General features: G+C 30.3%; 3 protein-coding genes and 1 pseudogene across 4 annotated transcripts in view; 2 read left to right on the top strand and 2 right to left on the bottom strand.

The window, feature by feature from the left end:
- LOC125856250 (putative late blight resistance protein homolog R1A-3) overlaps positions 1 to 24943 on the bottom strand; it is a 318417-nt pseudogene that overhangs the window by 3331 nt on the left and 290143 nt on the right.
- Positions 1 to 24943, top strand: part of LOC125856358 (putative late blight resistance protein homolog R1A-3) — a 410366-nt gene that overhangs the window by 309349 nt on the left and 76074 nt on the right. The gene's annotated exons all lie outside the window — the stretch shown is intronic.
- LOC125856360 (putative late blight resistance protein homolog R1B-16) overlaps positions 1 to 24943 on the top strand; it is a 190711-nt gene that overhangs the window by 162717 nt on the left and 3051 nt on the right. The gene's annotated exons all lie outside the window — the stretch shown is intronic.
- LOC125856370 (putative late blight resistance protein homolog R1A-10) lies at positions 6260 to 17304 on the bottom strand. The gene is given in 6 exon segments (XM_049535904.1): positions 6260 to 6589; positions 6667 to 7969; positions 7971 to 8152; positions 8366 to 10735; positions 16588 to 16643; positions 17086 to 17304. Coding segments are annotated over 4 exon segments (3861 nt in total). The 5' UTR covers positions 16612 to 16643; positions 17086 to 17304; the 3' UTR covers positions 6260 to 6589; positions 6667 to 6684.

Below are 24943 nucleotides of genomic sequence, written 5' to 3'. Positions count from 1 at the left end.
CTAACAAGTCTCAAGTGTCTTGTGTGACAGATATACCTGGAGTTATTAAGACAACCGCTCACTTTCAAAGATATGAGATTCTTACTACAAGCTGAACACTTACTAGAGTTGAACAAAACACATTTTTTGTGGAGTTGGTTGTTGTCAGTATGAATGGTTAGACGACGGTGTAGGAAATCCGAAGCATGAAATGTAGCACCTAAATTGATTAACTTGAAAACCTTTTCTTTTTTCGCTTTTACTGAACAAAAATCGTGCACAACATCATGTACATAGCAAGCCTTGATAGTAACAGAAAAAGGCTCGTGCTATTCTCGCAGGGGATATGATCCATCATTATCAGGCTTCTGGAAATTAAAACATCCAAGTAACTTTGAGTTACTTCCTCTAAACTACTCTTGCATAACCTTAAATTGTTGTTTGCTGAAATAAAAGAATCCAGATAATGTTGAATCTTAAGCCACAAATCCTTTTTCTTTCCTTTCCTCCCTCTAACAATTACTCCAGCAATCAAAACAAGAGCCAAAGGAAGCCCTTTACATTTCTCAACAATTTTGTGTCCAACTTTTGACAGCTCAGCAGGGCAACTTCCTTCATCTCCAAATACCCTTTTTTCGAATAACTCCCAACTTTTTTCAGGAGTTAAAAGCCGAAGGTAGAGAAGATCACTATGGTATTTAACTTTCGAACCTACTCACTACTTCGGCAAGTTAAGATAATTCTATTTCCTCTCTTAACCTTTGGAAAACATGCTATTAGCATCTCCCCTGTTGCAATATCCCACACATCATCCAAGACAATGAGGTACCTTTTATCGAGTAGTGCTCTTCGTAGCTTTTCAGCAAGGTCATACTCACTTTCTTTTCCTCCCGAGACAGTAACGTGCTGAAGAATCTCCCACAACACCTTTGACTTGCTATACTTTTGGGAAACAGTGCACCAAGCACGAACATTGAAATGACTAGCAACTAATGTATTTTTATACACTTTGTTGGCCAGGGTAGTTTTACCGAGTCCTGGCATTCCTACAATCGAAATGACATCAAGCTCGGATTCATGTTCATCAAAGACCTGATCAATGATCCAGGATTCGTCTTCCTCATGACCTACTGTTACCTCAACAAAAGATGATGAGGTTGACTCAATTGGCTCGTCAGAAGACTGTCACGCCCCGAGCCTACACCCTGGGCGGGACCCGCACTCAAAGACCATTGCTGGCCCCAAGCGAACCCTTGGCCTGGCTTTCTTAACTCAGCGGAAACCTACTCAATTGAATAACTCAAAGCAATGCAATATTTCAAAACAACTTAACTTATAAAAGTATGGCCATAAGGCATCCCGAATCTCAAAATAGAATATTTACATATAAATATATAGATGAGAGACTCGAAACTAACTGACTGACTGTCTGTCTGTCTATGAAGCCTCTAAAAATACTGAGATGGATGTTGGGACAGACCCCGCAACATCCTAAAAGACAAAGACTAAGAACACAAAATAATCGAGTCCTCCGGAATGCAAGGAGGCTCACCACTGACTCTGGAGTGCTCAGCTGGATCAACGACGAGCAGGATGCTGATCCGGGGTACCTGAATCTGCATCATCAAACGATGCAGGCCAACTGGCATCAGTACATGGAATGTACGAGCATGCGAGCGGGAAAACCAAAGCACAACTTAAGCTTGAAAGGAAATACAAGAGAACACTTACCTCGGCTCTGTACGACTCATGATTTACTGAACTCAATATATAAAGCAATAAGACGCATGCAATATATACAGCTTGTAAAATAGTACAAACAACTTAGCTTGTTAAAGATAAAACAATAACAACTCAATTGTACTGATATGAAAATAATATAACTTATGTGGGAGGTTCTTTAACCGACAACCATCACTATGAGCCCTAGTGATGATACAACGCTTTACCTCGCGTTGCCCGAGGACCATCCTATACCTTGCCGTGATATAGGAAGCTAACTTTACTTAGTGGATCCACTAGCTTAACTTTCGTGATCATCTAAAAAGTATGATCCGAGAAATCCCATGATGGCGCATGGTTCTTATGGAGAGTTGAGTTATTCAGAACTCGTGTCCCCAATTCGGTGCTTAATACTACTCCCAAAAATACTTTGGCTCATAAAAGTCTTTAAATGCATCTTTCTTTAGTTGAGATAATTACTCAAAACTTAGCCCAAAGGCTCTTTTGGAAAGCATGGTTCCCCTCTTACTCAAATGTAACAACATTTATAAACTCCTTTGGGAATACTTAGTTCCCTAATAGTCTTTTGAAATGAACTCAACTTACAACTCTTGGCTTAACTTGAACTGAGACTCTTACTCGACTTGAAACTTGAGGCTCTTACTTGACTTCTAACTTCACTTGACTAGGGACTATCCTTCCTTGAATCGGAATTATGAATTCAAGTTGTTTGATCACATGTTATGGAGGGATTCTTGAACGCTTTGACGTCCTTTAGAATGTCGGAACACAACTATAAATCATAGGTAGAATACTTTGGAACTTGCTTGAGAAAGTGAGAAAAGGAATGGGGAAACTTGACTGAGACTTCAGATTTTGGGTGACACAGACGGCACCTACGGAAGCCATCGACGAACCGTACATGGACCTACGGTCCGTACTGCAGGTCCGTAGATCGCGTCAGAGAGTTTTCCCCAAAAATCGATTTTTGAAAAAAAAGTCTAAGTATTGACCTACGGTCCTGACTTACGGTCCGTGGATCGGTCTACGGACCGTAGGTAGGGCCCGTAGATCGATGCCCCAAAAACCCTACTTCTGTCACAATCGACGGTTGACCAGTACGGACCGTCGATTGATCTACGGTCCGTAGGTCAGTCCCGTAGATGGGGATCGACAGCCCAGAACTTCTGCAATTCGATGGTGGATCAACTCAAAAGGGTCATAACTCTTAGCATCGTAATTCCCTCAACATACACTAGGTATCAAAGTAAATATACGACCAAATCACATCTCACAACGAACAATAATTCAACAACACCACCAACAACATCAACAACAACAACTAACAACTTCAACACTTCAATAACAATTCCCAATCTCTTCTCAAATCATGGAATAGACTTGGTGTGTGTGGGGGAAAGGATCAACCCACACGAAAAACTCACATACCTTGATAGGGATCACCCCCGACGAAAGTCCACCACGATCTTTACTAAGCTTCTCTTTCTTCTCTTCTTCTTCTTCTCCTTCTTCTCTTCTTTAAACTCAAGAACCCTAACTCTTCTCTTTCAAAAAAAAAGACAAAAATGATCCAATGATCATCCTAGCTCAACAATAAGAGCTCAAAATAAATAATTTGTGAAAGGACCAAAATGCCCTTAAATTTCCGGACGGATTTCCCTTCCAACTGCCCAACTTTTACAGGGCATAACTCCCTCATACGAACTCGGAATTGAGCAAACTCAGTGGCGTTGGAAAGATCGTTCCAAGGACTTCGCAACCATAACTGGAACTACTCCTAACTCATCCTGAGCTAGGAGTTACGACTACTCAAAGTTGGCCAAAAACTCATGTTTTTCCACACTTAGCCAAATTTCCAGATTTTTAATTTATTTTCCAAATTTCGATCTTCTTCGAAGCCACTTCAAATTGTCGGATGTTACAAAGACTTTGCATCCAGGGGGTGATCCCCATTTTTATCCTCCGGCTGTAAACTGGTGACTTCTGCCAGGATAAACTTGATCTTATCAATGACACTCGGAAGTGAGAAGATGAGATGGGAGAGAGCTTTATCTCTGACAAGAATGCAATTAATGACATGTTCTGCCTCATATGCCACATCTAAAGCACGCACCCAACAATCTTTAACTACTCCACTAGTGTCATCCAATGTTTGCCTGACTTTCCCGAAAGATGATCTTAGGAATTCAAGGCATTCTTTCACCATCCCTATTTTGTTCTTTGTCAGAGAAATTGAATGAGCATTGGAAATGAGTAAATCATTTAAACGTCTGAGTAGAATATTTATGAAGAAGAAACCATCATCCATAGGAAAACGAAGTTGAGATGACTCCGGGGCTTTCAAAAAAATCTGTCTGATATCTCCCTTCATTCGTTCAATTTCTTGCAAAAAGTCTGGAGCTGAAAAATCCGCTTCATTGATATTATTCTCAGAGACCTCTTCCAACAGCTTGCTCACCAGAATAGATATTTTACTTGTAAGCACTCCAGCATGTGCCAACATATTGTTCAATTTTTCACGATGGATAAACCGCTTTGGTATATCAGTGAGAAAGATCAATAGGAACTCCATCATGACATTAATGCTTTGAGTTGGAGCGTAATTGAATTTGATTTTTTTTCCATTACAACTTATTTAACTCTCCATGTTAGAATTACCGACACCAATCAATTAAATCAAACTTCTAAAAAATTTAATCCATTGATTAATTTAATCCATATCTTTATGCTTAAATTAATTCACGTAACGGATATACATATATAATCCACCTGCAGGGTTTTCACGTGATTACTATTAAGCAACCATAAAGGGGTGTCTTCTTTCTCATATCTGAGATATGATTCTATCAACTAATTATTATTTCACGAATGTATTTGTTATTATCCAGTCCATTAGGAATATTTTGACTCATCATAGAGTCTCACATTTTAATAGATTAAATAGGGAAAAGGGTCAAAAATTCCCTTAAACTATGTGAAAGGAACAAAAATGTCCTCCGTTTATAGTTTGGCTCAAAAATGCCCTTACCGTCAATACTTTGGTTAAAAAATGCCCTCCTTTTGTATTTTGGTCCAAAAATGCATTTGCCGTCATTATTTGGTCCAAAATGACCTTATTGTTATTTAATGGGTCAAAATGCTCATTTTCCAAATTAATATATTATTATTTTCTTTTGAATACATTTTTTTTCTAATAATATTTTTTTAAAAAAAATTAGCAAATGTTTATCTTACTTCAATTTAGAAAAAAATAAAAAATAAAAATATTTCTTATTTTATTATTATTATTTTTATCGTTATATAAATATAAATTAATGATGGATATACTATAATCTTATATATATCACGTATATTATCAGTCGAAAGGGTACATGAAGTTATTCTATTTTAATTGATAAAATGAGATTAAGAAGAAAAAATATTTCCTACATTTTATTTGTTAAAGTGATTTTAGAAGAAAGAAAACAAGAATAGTGTTCTTTAATAATATTTTAATTAAGAAGAAGATGTGTTTAAAAAGAAAAAATATAATATATTTATTCAGAAAAGGGCATTTTTTAGCCAAAGTATTGACGGTAAGGACATTTTTGTTCCTTTCACATAGTTTAAAGACATTTTTTTACCCTTTTCCCTTAAAATAATAAAGCAAACTACACAGATCATAATAACTACATCAAGATTAAGAGTATAAGCTCATGTAATGGACTAGAGATGCTATTTATTGAAATTCAGAACCTAAATACATATATCAACTTGGTCCGTTTTCAATACATGCAAAATGATAAAATCAGCAGCATAAGTCTGCTAAATTGCTCTGTTCCTCCATTAATGGAGGTCAAGCTTGTGCACAGAGGTACTGGATTGAAAGAGAAGAGAGAAAACTTTCATTGAAGAAACTAAAACTATAAGTGTTACATTGTGATCCTTATATACAATTTCTAATTAATAAAATCTAGAAGCATCTACTCAATTCTAGAATAATGAAAAGCAACTAACTAACTAACTTCACTGTTGCAACTAACTAACCAACTCTACTGTGCTAACAGACTTCACTGTACACACTATATTCTCAACACAAAATGTACTAACACAAGAAGTTAGAATTTTACCATTTCCATAATTAAGATAGAATTATATTTAATCTTGTGTTACAATCATCAAGATATTTGTCCAACTTCATCTTTGATTGTGAACATTTAATTTATAACTTATAAGAACCGACAATTTTAATCTTCCGCGTATGAGTTAAACAACTCCATACCCAAAAATCGTCTACTATATAAGTAATGTACACACATATAAACACAATGATCTATTCAAACAAAGACTTTATTTTAATAATTAACATAAAACGTAAAGTCTTTATAAAGGATTAAAATCAATACTATAACTCAACCATATGGTTAATAGTATATCTCAACACTATGCGGAAGTAAGACATATTGAAATCTCAAAATATCATAAAATAGGTAATTAAATAGTAGACATATTAAAATCATGATCTCAAATTACATATCCTAACACTTATTTGAAATCATAACTTCATAACATTTGGTCAGTGTTCTTCATCTGATTTAGGCCAATTGGGACATATACATATCAGAGAGTTAACACACGAAATAAGATTCATAACTAACAAATAGCATGTCTTGGAACAACACAGATATTCAAAGCTTAACTACTCCAAATAAAACAAATTACTCCTAATGAGGCAAAGCAATACACAATTTACATGAAAGAAAACAGTCAGTTAAAACATCTCCAGAACAAGTTTGTTTATTGGAAGCAGTAATCAGATGAAATCAGATGGAAGTGTTGCGTTGTTTCTTTCTTCATTGTTGTTCTATCCCTGAGTCCTTTGGGCATTCTGCAAATTATATATATAAGTATATGATTTAAATTAAATGTATGTAGGGGTAATTAAAGATGTAAGAAATTAATTACCTCTGTTTCATCCTCTTCTTATTCATACACATCTGATATATGGACTTGAAGTCTGTCCTCTCCTGCGAAATCTATAACATCTTTCTTTATCTTCATGGCTGAATCTCCAACCTCACGGTTAATATTTGTTAAATGAATGAACTTTAAAGTGTCTATATCCCCAAATGCACAAGGGATCTCTGTAAGCTTGTAACAATTCTCTAGTATTAATTCCTCAAGCTTGGGAAAAGTTTCCCTATCAACTTCCCATTCTGAAAGGTTGACCTTTCGCAAAGTCAAAGTCTTAAGACTTTGATACTTGTCCTCACTTGCATCCCATTTATCCTCAACGAAAGCAGAGTTGAAAATCTCCAGAATTTCAAGGTGAGGCAGAAGCGTGATTGCTGACAACAAGTCAGGTATCATGGTAAAATAAGACAACCGTAACTCTTTCAACCTGCCAGGGAAGTGATATTCATTGGGATGATCAGGATAGTACTCTTCGGTGTCGCTGCCTATTGCAAAGAGTGATTCAAGTTTCTTAAGAACATCAAGCTTGGGAAACCATTCGCCGTGTCCTGGGATGATGCAATCAAGGTGCTGAAGATTCGGGAACTTCTCCAGAGCATCACTCGTGGCTTCAGTATATGAGATTAAAACTTTGGATAAAGTTGTCAACTCTTCTAACTTTGGTTGATGCATAATATTGTCCTCTTCCTCTTCCAATCCAAAGAAAGAACTCTCGTCAATTTTCACATGCTTCAGAGAACTCTTGTCAATTTTCACATGCTTCAGCTTTGACAGTTTCAATAATCCGGGCAGTAAAACAATGACCCTACGTTGCGTATTGATCAGCAGAGTTTCCAGATTCTGGAGGTTCAACCACGACAGTGGGATAGTGTTTACATTAAGAGTCCCAATCTTTAAGAACCTCAAATGAAATAGGGATCCTATTTCTTCCATTAAATAATCTTCCAAAACAATGCTATCCAGTTGCAACACTCTAACAAGTCCAAAAGGTCTTGTGTGACAGATATAGTTGGACTCAAGACTCGAACCGCTAACTTTCAAAGATATGAGATGCTTACTACCAACTGAACACTTTTTAGAATTGAACAAAACACATTTTTTGTGGAGTTGGCCGTCCTCAGTATGAATGGTTAGACGATGGTGTAGGAAATCAGAAGCATGAAATCGAGCACCTGGATTGATTATCTTGACAAACTTTTCCTTTTTCGCTTTTACTGAACAAAAATCGTGCACAACATCATGCACATAGCAAACCTTGATCTTAACAGAAAAAGGCTCACTCTTCTTGTAGATCATATCTTTGAGTTGCTTCCTCTAAACTATACTTGGATGGGATATCATGATCCACCAACCCTTCAGCCATCCACAACTGCATCAACTTAGAGACTGGAGTTCGTTTGCTCTTTCGAGATCTTGCAAAGTAAAGCAACAACGGCTTCAGGTGGTTTGGTAAATGGTCATAACTTAATTGCATAACCTTCATCATCTCTAAATTGTTGTTGGCAGAAACAAAGGAATCCAGATTATGTTGAATTTTAAGCNATGGGATATCATGATCCACCAACCCTTCAGCCATCCACAACTGCATCAACTTAGAGACTGGAGTTCGTTTGCTCTTTCGAGATCTTGCAAAGTAAAGCAACAACGGCTTCAGGTGGTTTGGTAAATGGTCATAACTTAATTGCATAACCTTCATCATCTCTAAATTGTTGTTGGCAGAAACAAAGGAATCCAGATTATGTTGAATTTTAAGCCACAAACCCTTTTCCTTTTTCTTTCCTCTAACAATTACTCCAGCAATCAAAACAATAGCCAAAGGAAGCCCTTGACATTTCTCAACTATTTGACGTGCAACATTCGACAGTTCATCAGGGCAGCTTCCCTCTCCAAATACCCTTTTTTTGAATAACTCCCGACTTTTTCCAGGTGTTAAAAGTTGAAGGTGGAGAGGATCACTACGGCATTTAACTTTCAAACCTACCTCACTACTTCGGCTAGTTAAGATAACTCTATTTCCTCTCTCAATCTTTGGAAAACATGCTATTAACATCTCCCCTGTTGCAGTATCCCACACATCATCCAAAACGATGAGGTACCTTTTATCGTACAGTGCTACTCGTAGATTTTCAGCAAGGTCTTCCTCACGTTCTACTACTCTTCGTTGTTTTTTAGCAAGGTCATCCTCACTTTCTACTACTCTTTGTTGTTTTTTAGCAAGGTCATCCTCACTTTCTTTTTTTTCCGAGGCAGTAACTTGCTGAAGAATCTCCCACAACACCTTTGACTTGTTATACTTTTGGGAAACAGTGCACCAAGCACGAACATTGAAATGACTAGCAACTAATGTATTGTTATACACTTTGTTGGCCAGAGTAGTTTTACCAAGTCCTGCCATTCCGACAATCGAAATGAGATCAAGCTCGGATTCATGTTCATCAAGGAGCTGGGCAATGATCCGGGCTTCTTCTTCCTCATGACCTACTGTTACCTCAACAAAAGATGATGAGGTTGATTCAATTGGCTCATCGGAAGACTTTGTATCAAGGGGGTCATCCCCATTCTTAGCCTCCAGCTGTAAACTGGTGACTTCTGCCACGATAAGATTGATCTTATCAATGACATTCGGAAGTGAGAAGATGAGATGCGAGAGAGCATTATCTCTAACAAGAATGGAATTAATGACATGTTCTGCCTCATATGCCACATCTAAAGCACGCAGCCAACAATCTTTAACTACTCCACTAGTACTGTCATCCAATGTTTGCCTGACTTTCTTGAAAGACGATCTTATGAATTCAAGGCTTTCTTTTACCATCCCAATTTCTTTCTTTATGAGAGAAACTGAATAAGCATTGGAAATGAGCAAATCATTTAAATGTCTGAGTAGAAGATTCATGAAGAGGAAACCATCATCCATAGAAAAGCAAAGTTGAGATGACTGATCCGGGGCTTTCAAAAAATTCTGTTTGATATCTCCCTTCATTCGTTCAATTTCTTGCAACAAGTCTGGAGCTGAAAAGTCCGCTTCATTGCTATTATTCTCAGAGCTCTCCTCCAATAGAATAGATATCTTCCTTGTAAGTAGTGCGACATGTGCCAACATATCGTTCAATTTGTCAGGGTGGATAAAGCGCTTTGGTTTATCGTTGAGAAAGATCAATAGGAACTCGATCATGACATTAATACTTTGAGTTTGAGAGTAATTGAGAGCTACCATGCGTAGTTGGAGATGAATGAGATAATTTTGAAGAATCCTTGGAGATGCTTTTAGGATTTGCTTGACAAACCGTTTTAGTTCTTCAGTTGACGTTGATTCTTTGATGAGCTTAGAAGTAGAAATGTATAGAACTTCCAGCTCAAGAGGGATTATGTCGATCAGTAGAGAAGAGACTTTGGAAGAGTATTCAGAGAATTTGGAAGCGTTGGTAGCGTAGTTATAATAACGAGGTTCATACTTTCCAGTCCAAGTATCAAAATGGAATTGTAAAAATGTATGGGCAACGAATTGGAAGCGAGGAAAGAGATATTGAGTAGTAGTTGTTTTGTTGGCCAGGAGGATAGGATAGAAATCTGTCAGATGATGGAATACTTGGCGAAGAATGTTGTAGTCAGTTTGACGACCGAAGGATTCAAAGAAATAAAAAGAATAGTTTGGTAGATCATATTTGAGGTTTGTGAAGAGGTATTCAAACATTTTCTCCTCTGAGCTCATAATTGCTACATTATTCTTCAAACTTAAATAACTTTGCACCTCTTCCACCAGCAGAGGAGCAAGACCTTCCATGTTGTATTTCTCTAGAATTACTTCATCATTATCTTCATAGAAAACTGAGCTAATCATATCACACAACTTTTCTATTTTCTTGTCCATCTTGTTATAAAAGTCATCATCCCAACTTGAATCCCCAAACAGGACAAATATTCTTAAGAATCTCACTTCCATTCTTAGCTTTTCAAAGGCATCCAATTTTGAAGCAGTGAACTCTTCTTCATTCTTTATTTTCTTCAACCCATTCAAGAAATCATCAATAAGATTCCTGATTCTTCTTCTTTTTTCCTCCTAAATTAAAACATAATACGTAATTATTGTTGTTGTTGTTTCAATAGAGACAATAACTAAAGAAATGAAAATGTACCAAGACTTGGACAAACTGAATTACAAATGAGTAATTCTCAGTTGTTCGTGTGTTAGTCCCATCAATATTTTGGTGATATGACTTCTGGAATATTTTTAAAAAAATACTTCACGGATCCTCCGTAATGAGTTGTGGGAACAATATACATAATCTCGATTTTTCGTGTGTTAATCCATAAATATTTTGGTGATATGACTTTTGAACGATTTTAAAAAAAATATTTATGGGACCCTCCCTAATAAGTTGGGAAGAGCAATATGTATAACCTCATCATGATCCACCATACTTTTGGGCTACACAATCAATCGAAAAGTCAAATCTATCTATATATAAAAGGAGAAGAAAAAATAACACATGTCAGCACCACAAAATTCAACACTTTTGAAATTCAAAAAATAAAATAAAAAAATCTTTTAAATATATATCTTAATTTAAACAAAAAGAAATTAATAATAATGTGGATAAAAATGAATTTAAATTGCTAAACAGTTTCCACGAAAACTGTTTCGTTATTTTAATTTTTAAATTTTCTATTTTGAGATAAGATCTAAAAATATAAGGCAAATTTTTTAATAATAATAATAATAATCTTCTATCAATATATAATAGGAGAGACAAAAAGTGTCACGCACCACAAAATTCAACACTTTCAAAATTAAAAAAATAAATAAAAATTCGTTTAAATATATATCTTAAATTAAACAAAATTAAACTAATAATGATGTGGATAAGAATGAATTTAAATTGCTATGAAGTTTCCACGAAACTGTTTCTCTATAACTTAAAAAAGTAGAAAAGATTTTTTGAAATATTAAAAGTTGTGTACAACCATTTTAAATAAATAAATAAGAAAACTACCCACACATTAAAGAAAACCTGTTAAATGAAGATTTACTTTAGTTTTTTTTTTTTAAATAAAATATGATTTTAAATGTGTTTTATTTTCAAATTAAGTAACTAACCACGTAATACTATTTTAGAAAAAATGGTAAAGTAGTTATTACTTTTTGAATTTGAATTTAAAGTGGTTACCTAAAACTATTCTACCCATTATATCTATTCTCTATATATATACAAAAAAAAAGTCAATTACAAAATTAATTGATCTACTTTTCTTCAAATGAGTAATGTTATTGGTTAATTATTTACATTCTTCTTATCTTTATCTTTTTATTGAGTGAATAGAAACAATTATTTAAAATCTAGGCAAAGAAAAATTAAATATATTTATAAATAAAAAAGTGAAAATCCAAGAACAAGAAGAAGAAGAATATTTATCAAAGTGAGAATCCTCTGCAACAACTGTGATATTATTGAATCTATAATGTTTTATTGTGATTTTTTAGTTCATTTCATTCAATTTGATTTATTCTTTAGGTCGAATGAGTTTCATTTAATTTTTTTAATTTACATTCGTAATTTTGATGATTTTTAATTTGATCAATAATATTTTACGATTATGTTATTTTTTATATAATTTTAGTGAAGTTATTCTAATACCTTTTTATGTTATCATTTTCTGTTAATTTTTTTATTCAATCATTTATTATAACATGTTTTTAAATATTTAATTATTAGTCATATCTTCACATTTATTAGAGTGTTAACTATATGCATTTATAAATCGTAATTTTTATGGAATCATTTGTTATCATAGTTTAAGCATGTTACCCCACTTTCTTATAGCTCTTTAATAATAGATTTGTGGGTGATAAAATATTAGAGAATGAACAAAAATATATGTAATTTTTATTTGTAATTGTATGCTATTTTTTAAATTTAATTTTAGTGAAATTAATCTAATACTTTTTAATTTTATTATTTTCTGTTATTTTTTTATTCAATCATTTATGTGTAATGTTATTGTTGTCTTATTTTCATTCTTCTTCATATTTTTTTTTTATGGGGAGATTAGTTAGATTATTTGATGGCTAGCCAAAAAATATTTGAATATATTTGCAAATATAAATGTGAAAGTTCAAGAAGAGGAATAGCAGTATTTATCAAAGTGAATCATGTGCAAATGATGATATTATTAGATATATAATGTCTTATTGTGATTCTTTAATTTATTTCGTTTAACTTTATTTGTTTTTGTCATATTATGTACTTTTATTATTTAGATCGAATGGGTTTTCTAGGTTTGTTTTTATATACCTTTATAATATTTGCAATTTTAACCATCATTAATATTATTTAATTAAATCATTATTTTTAAATCACTTTAAAAAATGGATAGGTTGGGGATGAAGTGATGGGATCATGTTATAAGTTAAATTTTATTTAAAATGTAATTTTTTAAAATGGTTTACTATACATTTAATAAATGATTTGTCTTTGACATTTAGAATCTTTAAACCTATAGAATATATTGCTAAAGATTAAGGAGTTATTTGGTTTGAATTCAAGTTATGACGGGATTGGTTATAATGGGATAAATTATGACAAGATAATTTATGTTGAGATTATTTTTTATTGCGTGTTTGGTTTGTTGTATTCAAAATAATAGGTTTTGCATAAATTTTAAGAACAATTTATTTGTTTACAAAAGTACCCTTCATGAATAATATTACAAGATTTCAAAGGATTCAAAATTATTTTGTCAAAAGTGAAATAAATAATATGTCATTTAATTAGTTAGAAATTACCATTTAATTAATTAGAATTTGCACAATTGTATATTAGATTGAGAAAAATATAAACGTTCTTCAAAATATCATATCGAAGAGAAATCAAAATTAAGATTATTTTTTTTAACAAGGAATTCATATATTTTTCTAAAATATAGAATTTTTAACTTTTTAATGTCGTTAATTAAGAATTATAAAATTGTATTAAAAAAAAAATCATAAAGTAGATATTTTAAAAATTATAAAATTATTTATAATTTTTTAAATAATTGAGAGCGACTAATCGAAAGTTCAAATTTTAAATTTAATACTTATAGTTTTTGAAGATAGTTACACTTTCCAAACTTTATCGTAATTGTAGGATACTTATTATACTAGAAGGTACTCTCTAATAGTGCATAAAATCATTTTATTTGTTCAAAGATGTTTTTATTTGTATGCAACCTCGATTTTTATCTCAATTATGTAGAAACATTAATAATTATCCTAAATAATTTCAATCATTATTATTAATAGAACATTAGAAGAATTATTACTCAAAATATTTACGTTAATAAAAATATAAATTGTTTTATATATGGTTGAAAAAAACATTGGGAACAAAATAATAAGTAAAAATTACACGTTGTATTAAATTATCTTTAAATTAATAAAAAAAGAAATTGTGTAAGTATTATTGTTTATATAATTAAACAAAAATAGCAATGGAAAAAAAAGTGTTAAAATAATAAGTACTAAATATTATGATAAACTTTATAATAGTCAAAAAGGAATTTACGCAGTAAGTACTATAATTATTATTTTCCGTGACATAATTGATAAGTTCCTTGACATCTAATCATTGATAAGAATTTAAATCATTATTTTCTTATGCAAAAGTTTAACAGATTAGATTTATGATTTAAAAAAATAATATAACAAATAACTGATTCACTATTTGTAATTAATTATTTTCAATGATTAATAAAAAATGTATATATAAGGTACATGTTTGTATTATTATTACAGAATTTTATATTCACTCTTTTCTATTATAGTATGACACAAATTTAAAAATGTAAAGAATATTTTGATTTTTTTTGCTTAGAAAAAATAAATATTCAAAATATACTAACATGTTATTTCATCTTATGATATTTAACATTTCATGTGAAAAAATTTAAATTTTAAATTTTTAATATGAAAAAATATTAATTTATTAATACGACATAAAAAAATAAAGGACAAATATGTTTAAAAATTGAAGTATTTGATATTTTATGAAATTAAAATATTCATAAATTATAAAATTTATTTATAATTTTTTAAATAATTGAAAATGACTAATTGAATTTAAATTTAATGGTTATAATTTTTTAAGATTGTTACACTTTTCCAACTTTATCATAATTGTAGGATACTTATAAGACTAGAAGGTACTCTCTAATAGTGCATATAATTATTTTTTTTGTTCAAAAATGTTTTAATTTGTATGCAACCTCAATTTTTATCTCAATTATGTAGAAACTTTAATAGTGATCCTAAATAATTTCAATCATTATTATTAATAGAACATAAGAAGAATTATTACTCAAGATCTTTACGTTAATAAAAATATAAATTATTGTAACTATTATTTATAGATGATTAAAAAATTAAAATTGGGAAGAAAATAGTAAGTAAAAATTACACGTTATATTAAATTATCTTTACATTAATAAAAAAAGAAATTGTTGTTAGTATTATTTATAATATAATTAAACAAAAATAACAATGGGAAGACAATAATAAGTAAAGATTACACGTTGTATTAAAATAATAAGTATTAAAAATTATGATAAACTTTATAATAGTCATAACGAGAATTTACGCAATAATTACTATATTAGAATACTAGAAAAATTGATAAGTTCCTCGACATCTAATCATTGATTAAAATTTAAATTATTATTTTCTTCTGCGAAAGTGTAAGAGATTAAATTAATGTTTTAAAAAATAATATAACAAACTGATTAATTAATTATTTTCAATGATTAATAAGAAAATGTATATAGCAGGTACATGTATTATTTTTACATTATTTATATCCACCCTATATTAAATCATTTTTCTATTATAGTTTGACGCAAATTTCAGAATGTAAAGAATGTTTTGGATTCGAAAAAAATATATTCAAAATATACTAACATGTCATTTAATCTTATGATATTTTATATTTCATGTGAAAAAAAAATAAATAATAAATTTTTAATATGAAAAATATTAATTTACTAATACAACATAAAAGTAATAAAGGACAATATATAAAAATATTTGAAGTATTTGATATTTTATTAAATTAAAATAATTCTAAATTAATATATAGTCGCGCAACGCGCGGATACGTATACTAGTATGACTTAACAGTTCACACTTCTTAATGAGTTTTAGTATATTGGGGTACCTTTTTAATTGTTAATCTTTTTAGCTTCGGTCATTAAATATACTCATTCACAACTTTTTATATACATAGTCTCTCTTCCTTCATAAATTTGACAAAAAAATTATTAACTTACAACACTTTTGTGTTTCATCATCTTATAATTTTTATATAATTTTTTATTTATTGGCCACTTTGTTTTTCTTATTAATATATTCATTTTGTATGATATGACGACAAATATATTGTATTTTTTTTTAATTGACTTGATTGTAAATGTTTCCCTTTAACTCTCATTCTATATTTCAATTTTTATGATTTTTTTAGTTTATGTTTGTCATTTTTTATAAATTAATAGAACATGTCATATTGGATACAAGTTTTTTATTGTACTGTCCAATTATTCATATATATACACATAGTAATCATTAGTTTGTTATTTTATGGGATTTTATCAGCTCAAGTATATTATCTACCCCCTTAGACAATTTTAACATATCATATGATGTTATCATTGTTTTAATTTGTTACTATGATTATTGAATATTGTTTAAAGATTTTAGCATAAGTAATTTTTTTAAAAAAAAATCTTATAAGTAATTGGGGCCAAACATGCAAGACACATTCTCAAAATAATTGTTACAAAAATATGTAAAACTAATAATTGCTAGAAAAATAAGTATAATTTATATGTAAAACTTAATTACTACTAATTTGGAGCATGTAAAATTTGTATTGATAGACATACCGATGACTTTCCTTCTTTTTCCATTGAATCTCCAACCACGAACCAGCCTTCAATTTCTAAATATTTAAGTAATCGAACATGAAAACATTAAAAAATATAAATATTTCCTCCTGAACACACATTATATTAAAGTGTTCTCCATATCATGATATATTAAGATCTTAAATGTAAAATCTACATAAACTATATTAAAAGGTCTTCTTCATATCATGATTAGTGACCTTAATCTTCCTTTACAAGCTTGGACCCTATATGGGTGTGGTTGGTACAAAAGATTTCGACTTTCGTACTTACTAAACATGAGAAAATTGAATGAAAAACAGTGTAAAAAGGGAAGGGAAGAGGGTTGGAGACCGATCTTAAATTATCAAATCATTCTATATATTCTATAATTACCAAGTAAAAAGTATAAATCATTTTTCTAATTCTTATTATGTATGTTTCTTTCAAATAAAAAATACATGTAAAATGAAAACTAGAAAAAACATTATATTATACCTTTTTGTTTACTTCCTTCCAAGCTAATAATTGCTCTCAAATGGTAGTTTGCCTTGTTGCAGATTTACAACACTTTTATTGAGAAAATTGAGTGAGCAAAAAGCAAGCAGCAAATGTTGAAGAACCTAATTCACTTATTGTTAGATCTGCAAATGTGAACTTTCAGTTAGTTTATCAAAGTCTAGATCTGAAATTAATAGATAAGTTTAAGTTTACTACTCCCTCTGTTTAATTTGAATTATTAAAGCCAGGTCTTTCTATATAATTGCCGACAGTCCTAATCAAGCAAGTTGACTAAAAACATGGATTATTTTATTTATTATTATAAAATAATAATAATAATAATAATAATAATAATAATAATAATAATAAAAGCTATGATGTTGATGCACCAACAATTGCAATTATGTACTACTCCCTCCGTTTCACAAAGAATGACCTGGTTTGATTTGGCACGGAGTTTAAGTAAATAAAGAAGACTTTTAAATCTTGTGGTCCTAAATTAAAGTTATGTCAAATGTACAAAATTGCCCTTAATCCTGTGGTCTTAAACATACCACGTGAAAAGCAAAAAGTAAAATGTTACCAAAAAAGGAAAAAGGTCATTTTTTTAAAATTGACTAAAAAGGAAAGGAGGTCATTCTTTGTGAAATGGAGGGAGTATTTTTTTATTTTCTCGATTTTTGGAATCACGTGAAGTGATTGATGGTTGATTTTTGGAACCAATTCTCAGCCAGTGTTTGCATCCCACTTGGCCACTTGTTCTCTTTGAAATCAGATTAGATAAACTCCAGAATTTCAAGCTGAAACAAAACAGGTCTCAGGGAAAACCATTCAACCGTACCTCTGCTACCTAACAAACATAAAGAAAATAAAAATTAGAGAGAATTAAGTATTTTTTTATCATCATAAAATTTGTAATACACTCATGATGAAATTATAAATGAGGATGCTTAAATAATTATGTAAAAATATGTCAATCAAGAAGAAAGTTGAGTTATTAGCCTCAAACTTTCTATTACAAAAACATGAATTAAAAAAGATTGATTGCCTATCAAAAGTAATTTTCTCTAGTCTTCTTCTTCAAACTTATCCAACAACACTTGATAATTCATAAATTCTTTATGGATTTATTGGATCTTGTCGAACCTATTGATACTGTCAAATGGTTCTGTTTTGCCTGTCGCATCGGTAAGTGCCTTGGAACAAACTCCTCAGTCATTTTACCATCCCAACTATGTTGCCTTCCATGTATCTTCTTTTTGCTTCTGTTGCCTAGGTGATATATCCCCTTGTTAGGACAAAAACATATATTTTCAAATAATATATGTTACTTCTTTTGTGTCAATTTATGTGGCACATATGAAATTTTGAGAGTCAATCACATTTTAATATGATTTTCAAATATTTTAAGTTGTTAATTATTGTGATTTATAGAACTCTTAATGTGATTTTCAAATAATATATGGTACTCTCTCAGAACTAATTATGACGTACATGTGAAATTTCGAGAGGTAATCAAATTTATCATTTTAAGTTAATTTTTAATAGCATTTTTATGAATACATATTATATAAAAAAAATATTAAAATAAAAATAAATTAAAACAGATAAAATATGAAATATAAATTGAAGAAGTTGAGGAGAAGGGCAAACTGGTCAATTAGCCGGCTGACACCTAAGCTCCTCAACATTCGCTTCTATAATATAGTTGTAATCAAATTTATTATATTTTAAGTTAATTTTTAATAGCTTTTTTATGAATACATAGTATATACAAAAGAAAATATTAAAATAAAAATAAATTAAAACAAATAAAATATGAAATATAAATAGAAGAAGTTGAGGAGAAGGGCAAACCGGTCAATTGGCCGGCTGACCCTAAGCTCCTCAACATTCGCTTCTATAATATAGTTATATAAAATATGAAATATAAATAGAAGAAGTTGAGGACAAGGGCAAACCGGTCAATTGGTCGGCTGACCCTAAGCTTCTCAACATTCGCTTCTATAATATAGTTATATATAATTACTGGGTTTAAATATCTTACCTAGGACAAATCTATTAAAAAGATAATATTCAATTGGTTTATCACAGTCTAGATCTAAAATAGACTAGTTTAATACATTTTTATACTCTATGTCAAGTAGGCCGGTTTAAAATCGAACCAAAAAAAGTTATTGGTTCATCAGTAATAAGTTATTGGTTTAACGGCAGTTCGATAACGGTTTTAATTTTTTTAATTATCAGGTTATTGATTTTTAATGGTTTGAGGTTCACAATAGTAAATTAATAAATTGTATTTATATCATTCAATATATAAATTTCTTGACTTAGCATTTAGTTTCATATTTTTATTTCTGGCAGTCTCAAACTTTTGATTATTTTACAATGTATTAGTGTTGTTTTTGAGCAAGATATAATCTATCAACTCATATGCATAGTTTATTTGATTTGTCACCATGTTTTTAAGTGATTTTTAATTATTTATTTGTAATGTCAAATCTTAACGGTTAAACCGAAAACGATAAATCTATAAGTCAATAATTTATGGTTCTTAATGATTTAGCATAGCTACAAATCGATAATCGACAAGTCAAATCGTTAAACTTCAAAATCAAATCGATTGATAGGAATAATAAGAATAATTCTGTCAAAAATATTTTAATCAAATTGGCCACCTTCCCAAGAATCTCTCCGTTAAATAAAGGACCTCGTTATAAAATTATTAATTTATTTTAACATAACTTTTATTTTATTTAAATATTAGTGTTGGATAATAAAAATTTTAAATTTAATTATATTTTTAATTTGGAAAATAATGTTTTTCAGTTTATCTTCACTTTTAAAATTGTATTTAAATATATTTAAGTATGAGCATTATTCCTAATATTATGTGCAAGAAAAATATAATGAAATATAACTCCATCTTTCACTCGATTCCACAAAATTTAGATAAATAAAATGTTTAAAATCTACTATTAAACGCCTTTTAAATTAACCCGAAAATATCAGCTGACAAATGCTTAGGGCATCTCCAACCCTAATCTCTATTTTACTCTCCAAATATAGAATTCTCTATTTTTTCAGATAACCAATTCCAACCCAATTCTCTATTTTACTCTTTAAAAAGAATCTTTTTCNTAAGTATGAGCATTATTCCTAATATTATGTGCAAGAAAAATATAATGAAATATAACTCCATCTTTCACTCGATTCCACAAAATTTAGATAAAGAAAATATTTAAAATCTACTATTAAACGCCTTTTAAATTAACCCGGAAATATCAACTGACAAATGCTTATCCATTTGCAAATATATTTATCATTTCGAGTAGAAAAACTTTGAAACTTTGATTTTAATAATTCAAAATACATGTAAACTTAAACTGATAAATTTCAAATCTAGACTTTGATTAGACTAGCTAGTTGAATGTTCACATTAAGGCCTGTATGTGATTTGCAAATTATACAAATTTGTCTTAGGTTTACCAAAACAAATATTAATTGTCATAATCAATTGACCATTTCAATTCAATTGTAATGTGTAAATAAGCGAGAATTCAGATGGTTATATATATGGACTTGGACAAAAAAAAATTACGATCTAACTTTTGATGTTGAGTTAGGTTCAAGTGTTATATTTTTACATAAATTCATTTTATAACAAATAAATAAATAAAATTGCTTTAATTGTTTAATGGCAATAAAATAATTATTGTTATATTATATTTAGCGGCAATAATAAATATGTGTTCTTTATAACCAACACTCTATATAAGTATCACTAAAAGCTTTAGCGAGTCTGAATACAATACCATTAACTCAATTACCGCTAAATATTTTTTCTTTTGCTATTGTGAGTAGTACTCCCTCCGTCCAACAATAATTGTCCAACAATACTTGTCTAATTTAGAAAATCAAGCGATAATTTGCCTTATTAAATATTATTTATCATCTAACACATTTTCCAAAACATTAAATTTAATAAAGTCAAAGGATAATATGGTAATAGGAAAAATCATTTTGGCCAGAATGATAAAATAACATATTTCACACTATGTTATTTTACCTTTTTGAACATTTTTATCCTTTTAACTTTAATACCTTTTAATTAAAAAATGAAAAAAAAAACTCAGTTTATTTTAAAATAAAAAGGATTTTATAGACTTTTTAAATTTCTGGCCAATTTTTCTGACCATTTAGCATTTCTCATGGTAATATTACCTCTATTATTTATTGTTTCTTAAGACCATCTCCAACCCAACACCAAATTCCAAATTCTTATTTGGTGTAAAATTTGGTGTTTTGGAGCTCAAATTCAACACCAAATTTACACCATTTTAGTGTGTGAATAGTGTTATGAATAGTGTTACACCAAATTTGGTGTAACACTATTCATCACACCAATTCACTTTATTGAATATTTTAATATTATTTCATTATACAAAAAATTTAATTAAACATTATATAAATTGTATGTTTAATTAAATTTCTTGTATATTTTATATAATATTGATATTAGACATAAAAGTTAGCTTTCTTTATAAATTAATCTTTCTATATATGACTTTTTTTAAAAATTAAATTTATGTTAATTCTACTATAAATTATAATTGGATATAACTACAATTAACCTTCACAAAAATTAAAAATACAGACATATAAATTATTAAACAAATAATACAATGTACTTAAAAATAACCAAAAATAATAAACATTCAACAAAGTAGTAATTGACATACATCAAATATTTTTATATCAAACGACTATAAAAGAAAATAATATGCAGGATTGAAGAAATCGTGTGAAGATTTGTTTGATGAAGTAAAGCGATTAAATGCATTCTTAGTCGATAACGCGAATCAGAGAAGCAATAGTACGCAATGGGATGTACTAGTCAATAAAATTCGACGTACAGTATATAAAGCAGATGATGTTGTTGATAAATTATTGATTCAGGCCAAGATAGACCAAGAGAGTAGTATAGCTGAAAAATTGATTTACAAAACTTGCAAAAACAGGAATTTTACAGAGGAAATCAATGAGATACTTGAAGAGGTGAGGAAAATCCTTGATGAAAATCAACATTTGTTTGAGGCCAACCCAATGATTGACCATCATGCTGAAAAAGTTGTCCAGGAGGAACAGGTTCGTTTATGAAATCTGCACAAAATTTCAATATGCGATTTTTTAATTTTTGAGATCTCAATCATTAAACTGATTTGTTTTCAAGATTTGAATTCAGATCTTAATTATTAAGGATGTGTTTGGCATGAAGGAAAATGTTTTTTTGAAATATTTTTCCAAAATACTTTTTTTTGTGTGGTGGGGGACGCGGGGTTAGAATATGGGATGGGGTAAATAATGAAATTTTAAAAATTTAAAATATTTTTCCAAAATATTTTTTTTGTGTGTGGGGGGAGGGGTAGGGATGGTAGGGGTTGGATGAGGTAAAAATAAATTTCTTTTTTTTTTGTTTGGGGGGAGGGGGAGCTGGTTTGGGGTAGGGGTAAAAAATATTTGTAGTTTAAAAATAAAAAAATAAAAAAATTGGTCGGGTACGGGGCACGGAGTAGGGTAAGAAAAAAAATATTGTAATTTAAGGATGAAGTAGAGTTTTGAAAAATATTTTCCTTAATTTTTGAAATGAAGTCATTTTCCTTAAATTTGAGGAAAACAAGGTGATTTGGAAAACATTTAAGCTAACCAAACATGAGAAAATTGGAAAACAATTTCCAGAAAATATTTTCCTTCATACCAAACACGCCCTAAGTGTGGTGGTTTTTCTTATTTTACAACCACTTAATGAGTTTCAATAGGTATGATGAGTAAGATCTATGATAAAGTCTTAATATCATTTAGATGTCTATTTAAGAATTTTCACAAAGATGACAATTCACTATTACTCTATTTACTTTGACCAACTACCTGCAACTAACATTTTAGTCACAACTACCACCACCGTCAATCACACCACCTATCATCAACAACCACCATCCTCAGCCCAACCATAACCGCCAATACTATCAATCACACCACCTACCACCCCAATCAATATCGTTAATCTCCAAAATTAATTGTCATTATCATTAGCCATCATTTGCAATCATCACCATCCTCAATCAAATTTCAATTATTAATTAATCGGTTTGTTTTCATGATTTGAATTCAGATCTTAATTATTAAGTGTGTTGGTCTTTCTTATTTTACAACCACTTAATGGGTATGATTGAGTAAGATCTATCACAAAGTCCTAATATCATTAAGACTTTTATTTAAGAATTTTCACAAAGATGACAGTTCACTGTTACTTCATCTACTTTCACCCACCATCCACAAGTATCATATTAGTCACAACTACCACCACCGTCAATCACACCACCTAGCATCCACAACCACCATCCTCAGTCTAACCACAACCACTAGTACCGTCAATCACCAAATTATTCATCATTATCATTAACCATTATTTGCAACCATCACCATCAACCATTATTACATCCACTAATCACTATCGATAATTTCCACCATTGGTCAACATTATATATCGCTGACCTCCATCATCATTCACCACACCATTTATTATCAGTATCATTCTACTATTAACTATCAACCGCCACCAACAACAACCACGGTTAATCACTACTGCCAACCACTATACGATAAAGATATTGTCCACAACCACTATCATCATTGAACACTATCCAAAATCGACACACGCAATCACTATCGTTAGTTATTACCACCATCAATTGTCATATAAAATTTCATATTTTCTTGTAGTGAAAGATGGGGATTGAAAATATAAAGAGTAAAATAGACAATGCATAGAATAAGGGGTTTGAGGACATATTTTTCATAGTTGAGGGGGAGTTTGATTTTTAAAGCAAAATTGGGAATAGAAATAATATTCGCCCAATGTAAATATATGTACAACAATAATAAATTTGGTGACTACACAAATCCTAGCACCAGCATGCATCAGTCATCTCCTCAAGTACTAAAACATGCTAGAGCTCAGCCCACTAATTACAATCACTTGCTCGGAGGCGAACTCAAGATTTGAAGATTTCGGGTGCATCAATATTATCTTAACTCAAATATGAGCTTCAAGATAAACTTAAAAAATAAAAACAATAAAATAATGTTGTAGCTGGATTCGAACCTAAGTCATGTGTGTGGTTCCTCTAGCTTGTACCAGCAACAAAATGGCAAACCTATACCCTTCATGGGTGCACGTTAATTATATTCTAATTTATGTCAGTTTCTCAAGATATATATACACTTATACACATGATTTTTTCTGAAGTTAACGGGTGCACGTGCACCCCTTGCTGCTGCAACACCACCAGTCCATAATAAATACTTTTCTTATATTTGAAAATTATTTAGTTTTAAGGTGTGTTTGGTACAAAGGAAAATAATATTTTGTGGAATATAACTAGTTTTTTATTTACTTTCTAATGTTAGGTGTGTAAGCAAAAATATGTTGTCCAAGATAATTTATATGTAATCTAGTAAATATTACGGTGATGGGATGGGGATCGAAGGAGACAATGAACTTCTAATGCTATTTTGTAACTTGTTTTCTACTCCACTAGAAAAAAAAACATTTTTCTAATTTTTAAGAAACCGTTTTCCCAGACAAAATACCAATTCAAACGTTTACCTGTCTATATTTGGATAGGCAGGTATACAATTTGACATAACACATTGAAAATTAACTTTCACACATGAATTGGCACATGACCATAGCTTATTTGGTACCTGTCTAGAACGTAGATGGAGTAATTTCTTGTTATGATACAATCAAGACAAGTACTCTTAATAACTTGTTTGCCCATCTTAAAGGGTT

This window comes from Solanum stenotomum, chromosome 2 (assembly GCF_019186545.1).
Source record: "Solanum stenotomum isolate F172 chromosome 2, ASM1918654v1, whole genome shotgun sequence".
Classification (NCBI taxonomy): domain Eukaryota; kingdom Viridiplantae; phylum Streptophyta; class Magnoliopsida; order Solanales; family Solanaceae; genus Solanum; species Solanum stenotomum.
This window is presented reverse-complemented; position numbering and strand designations above follow the sequence as displayed.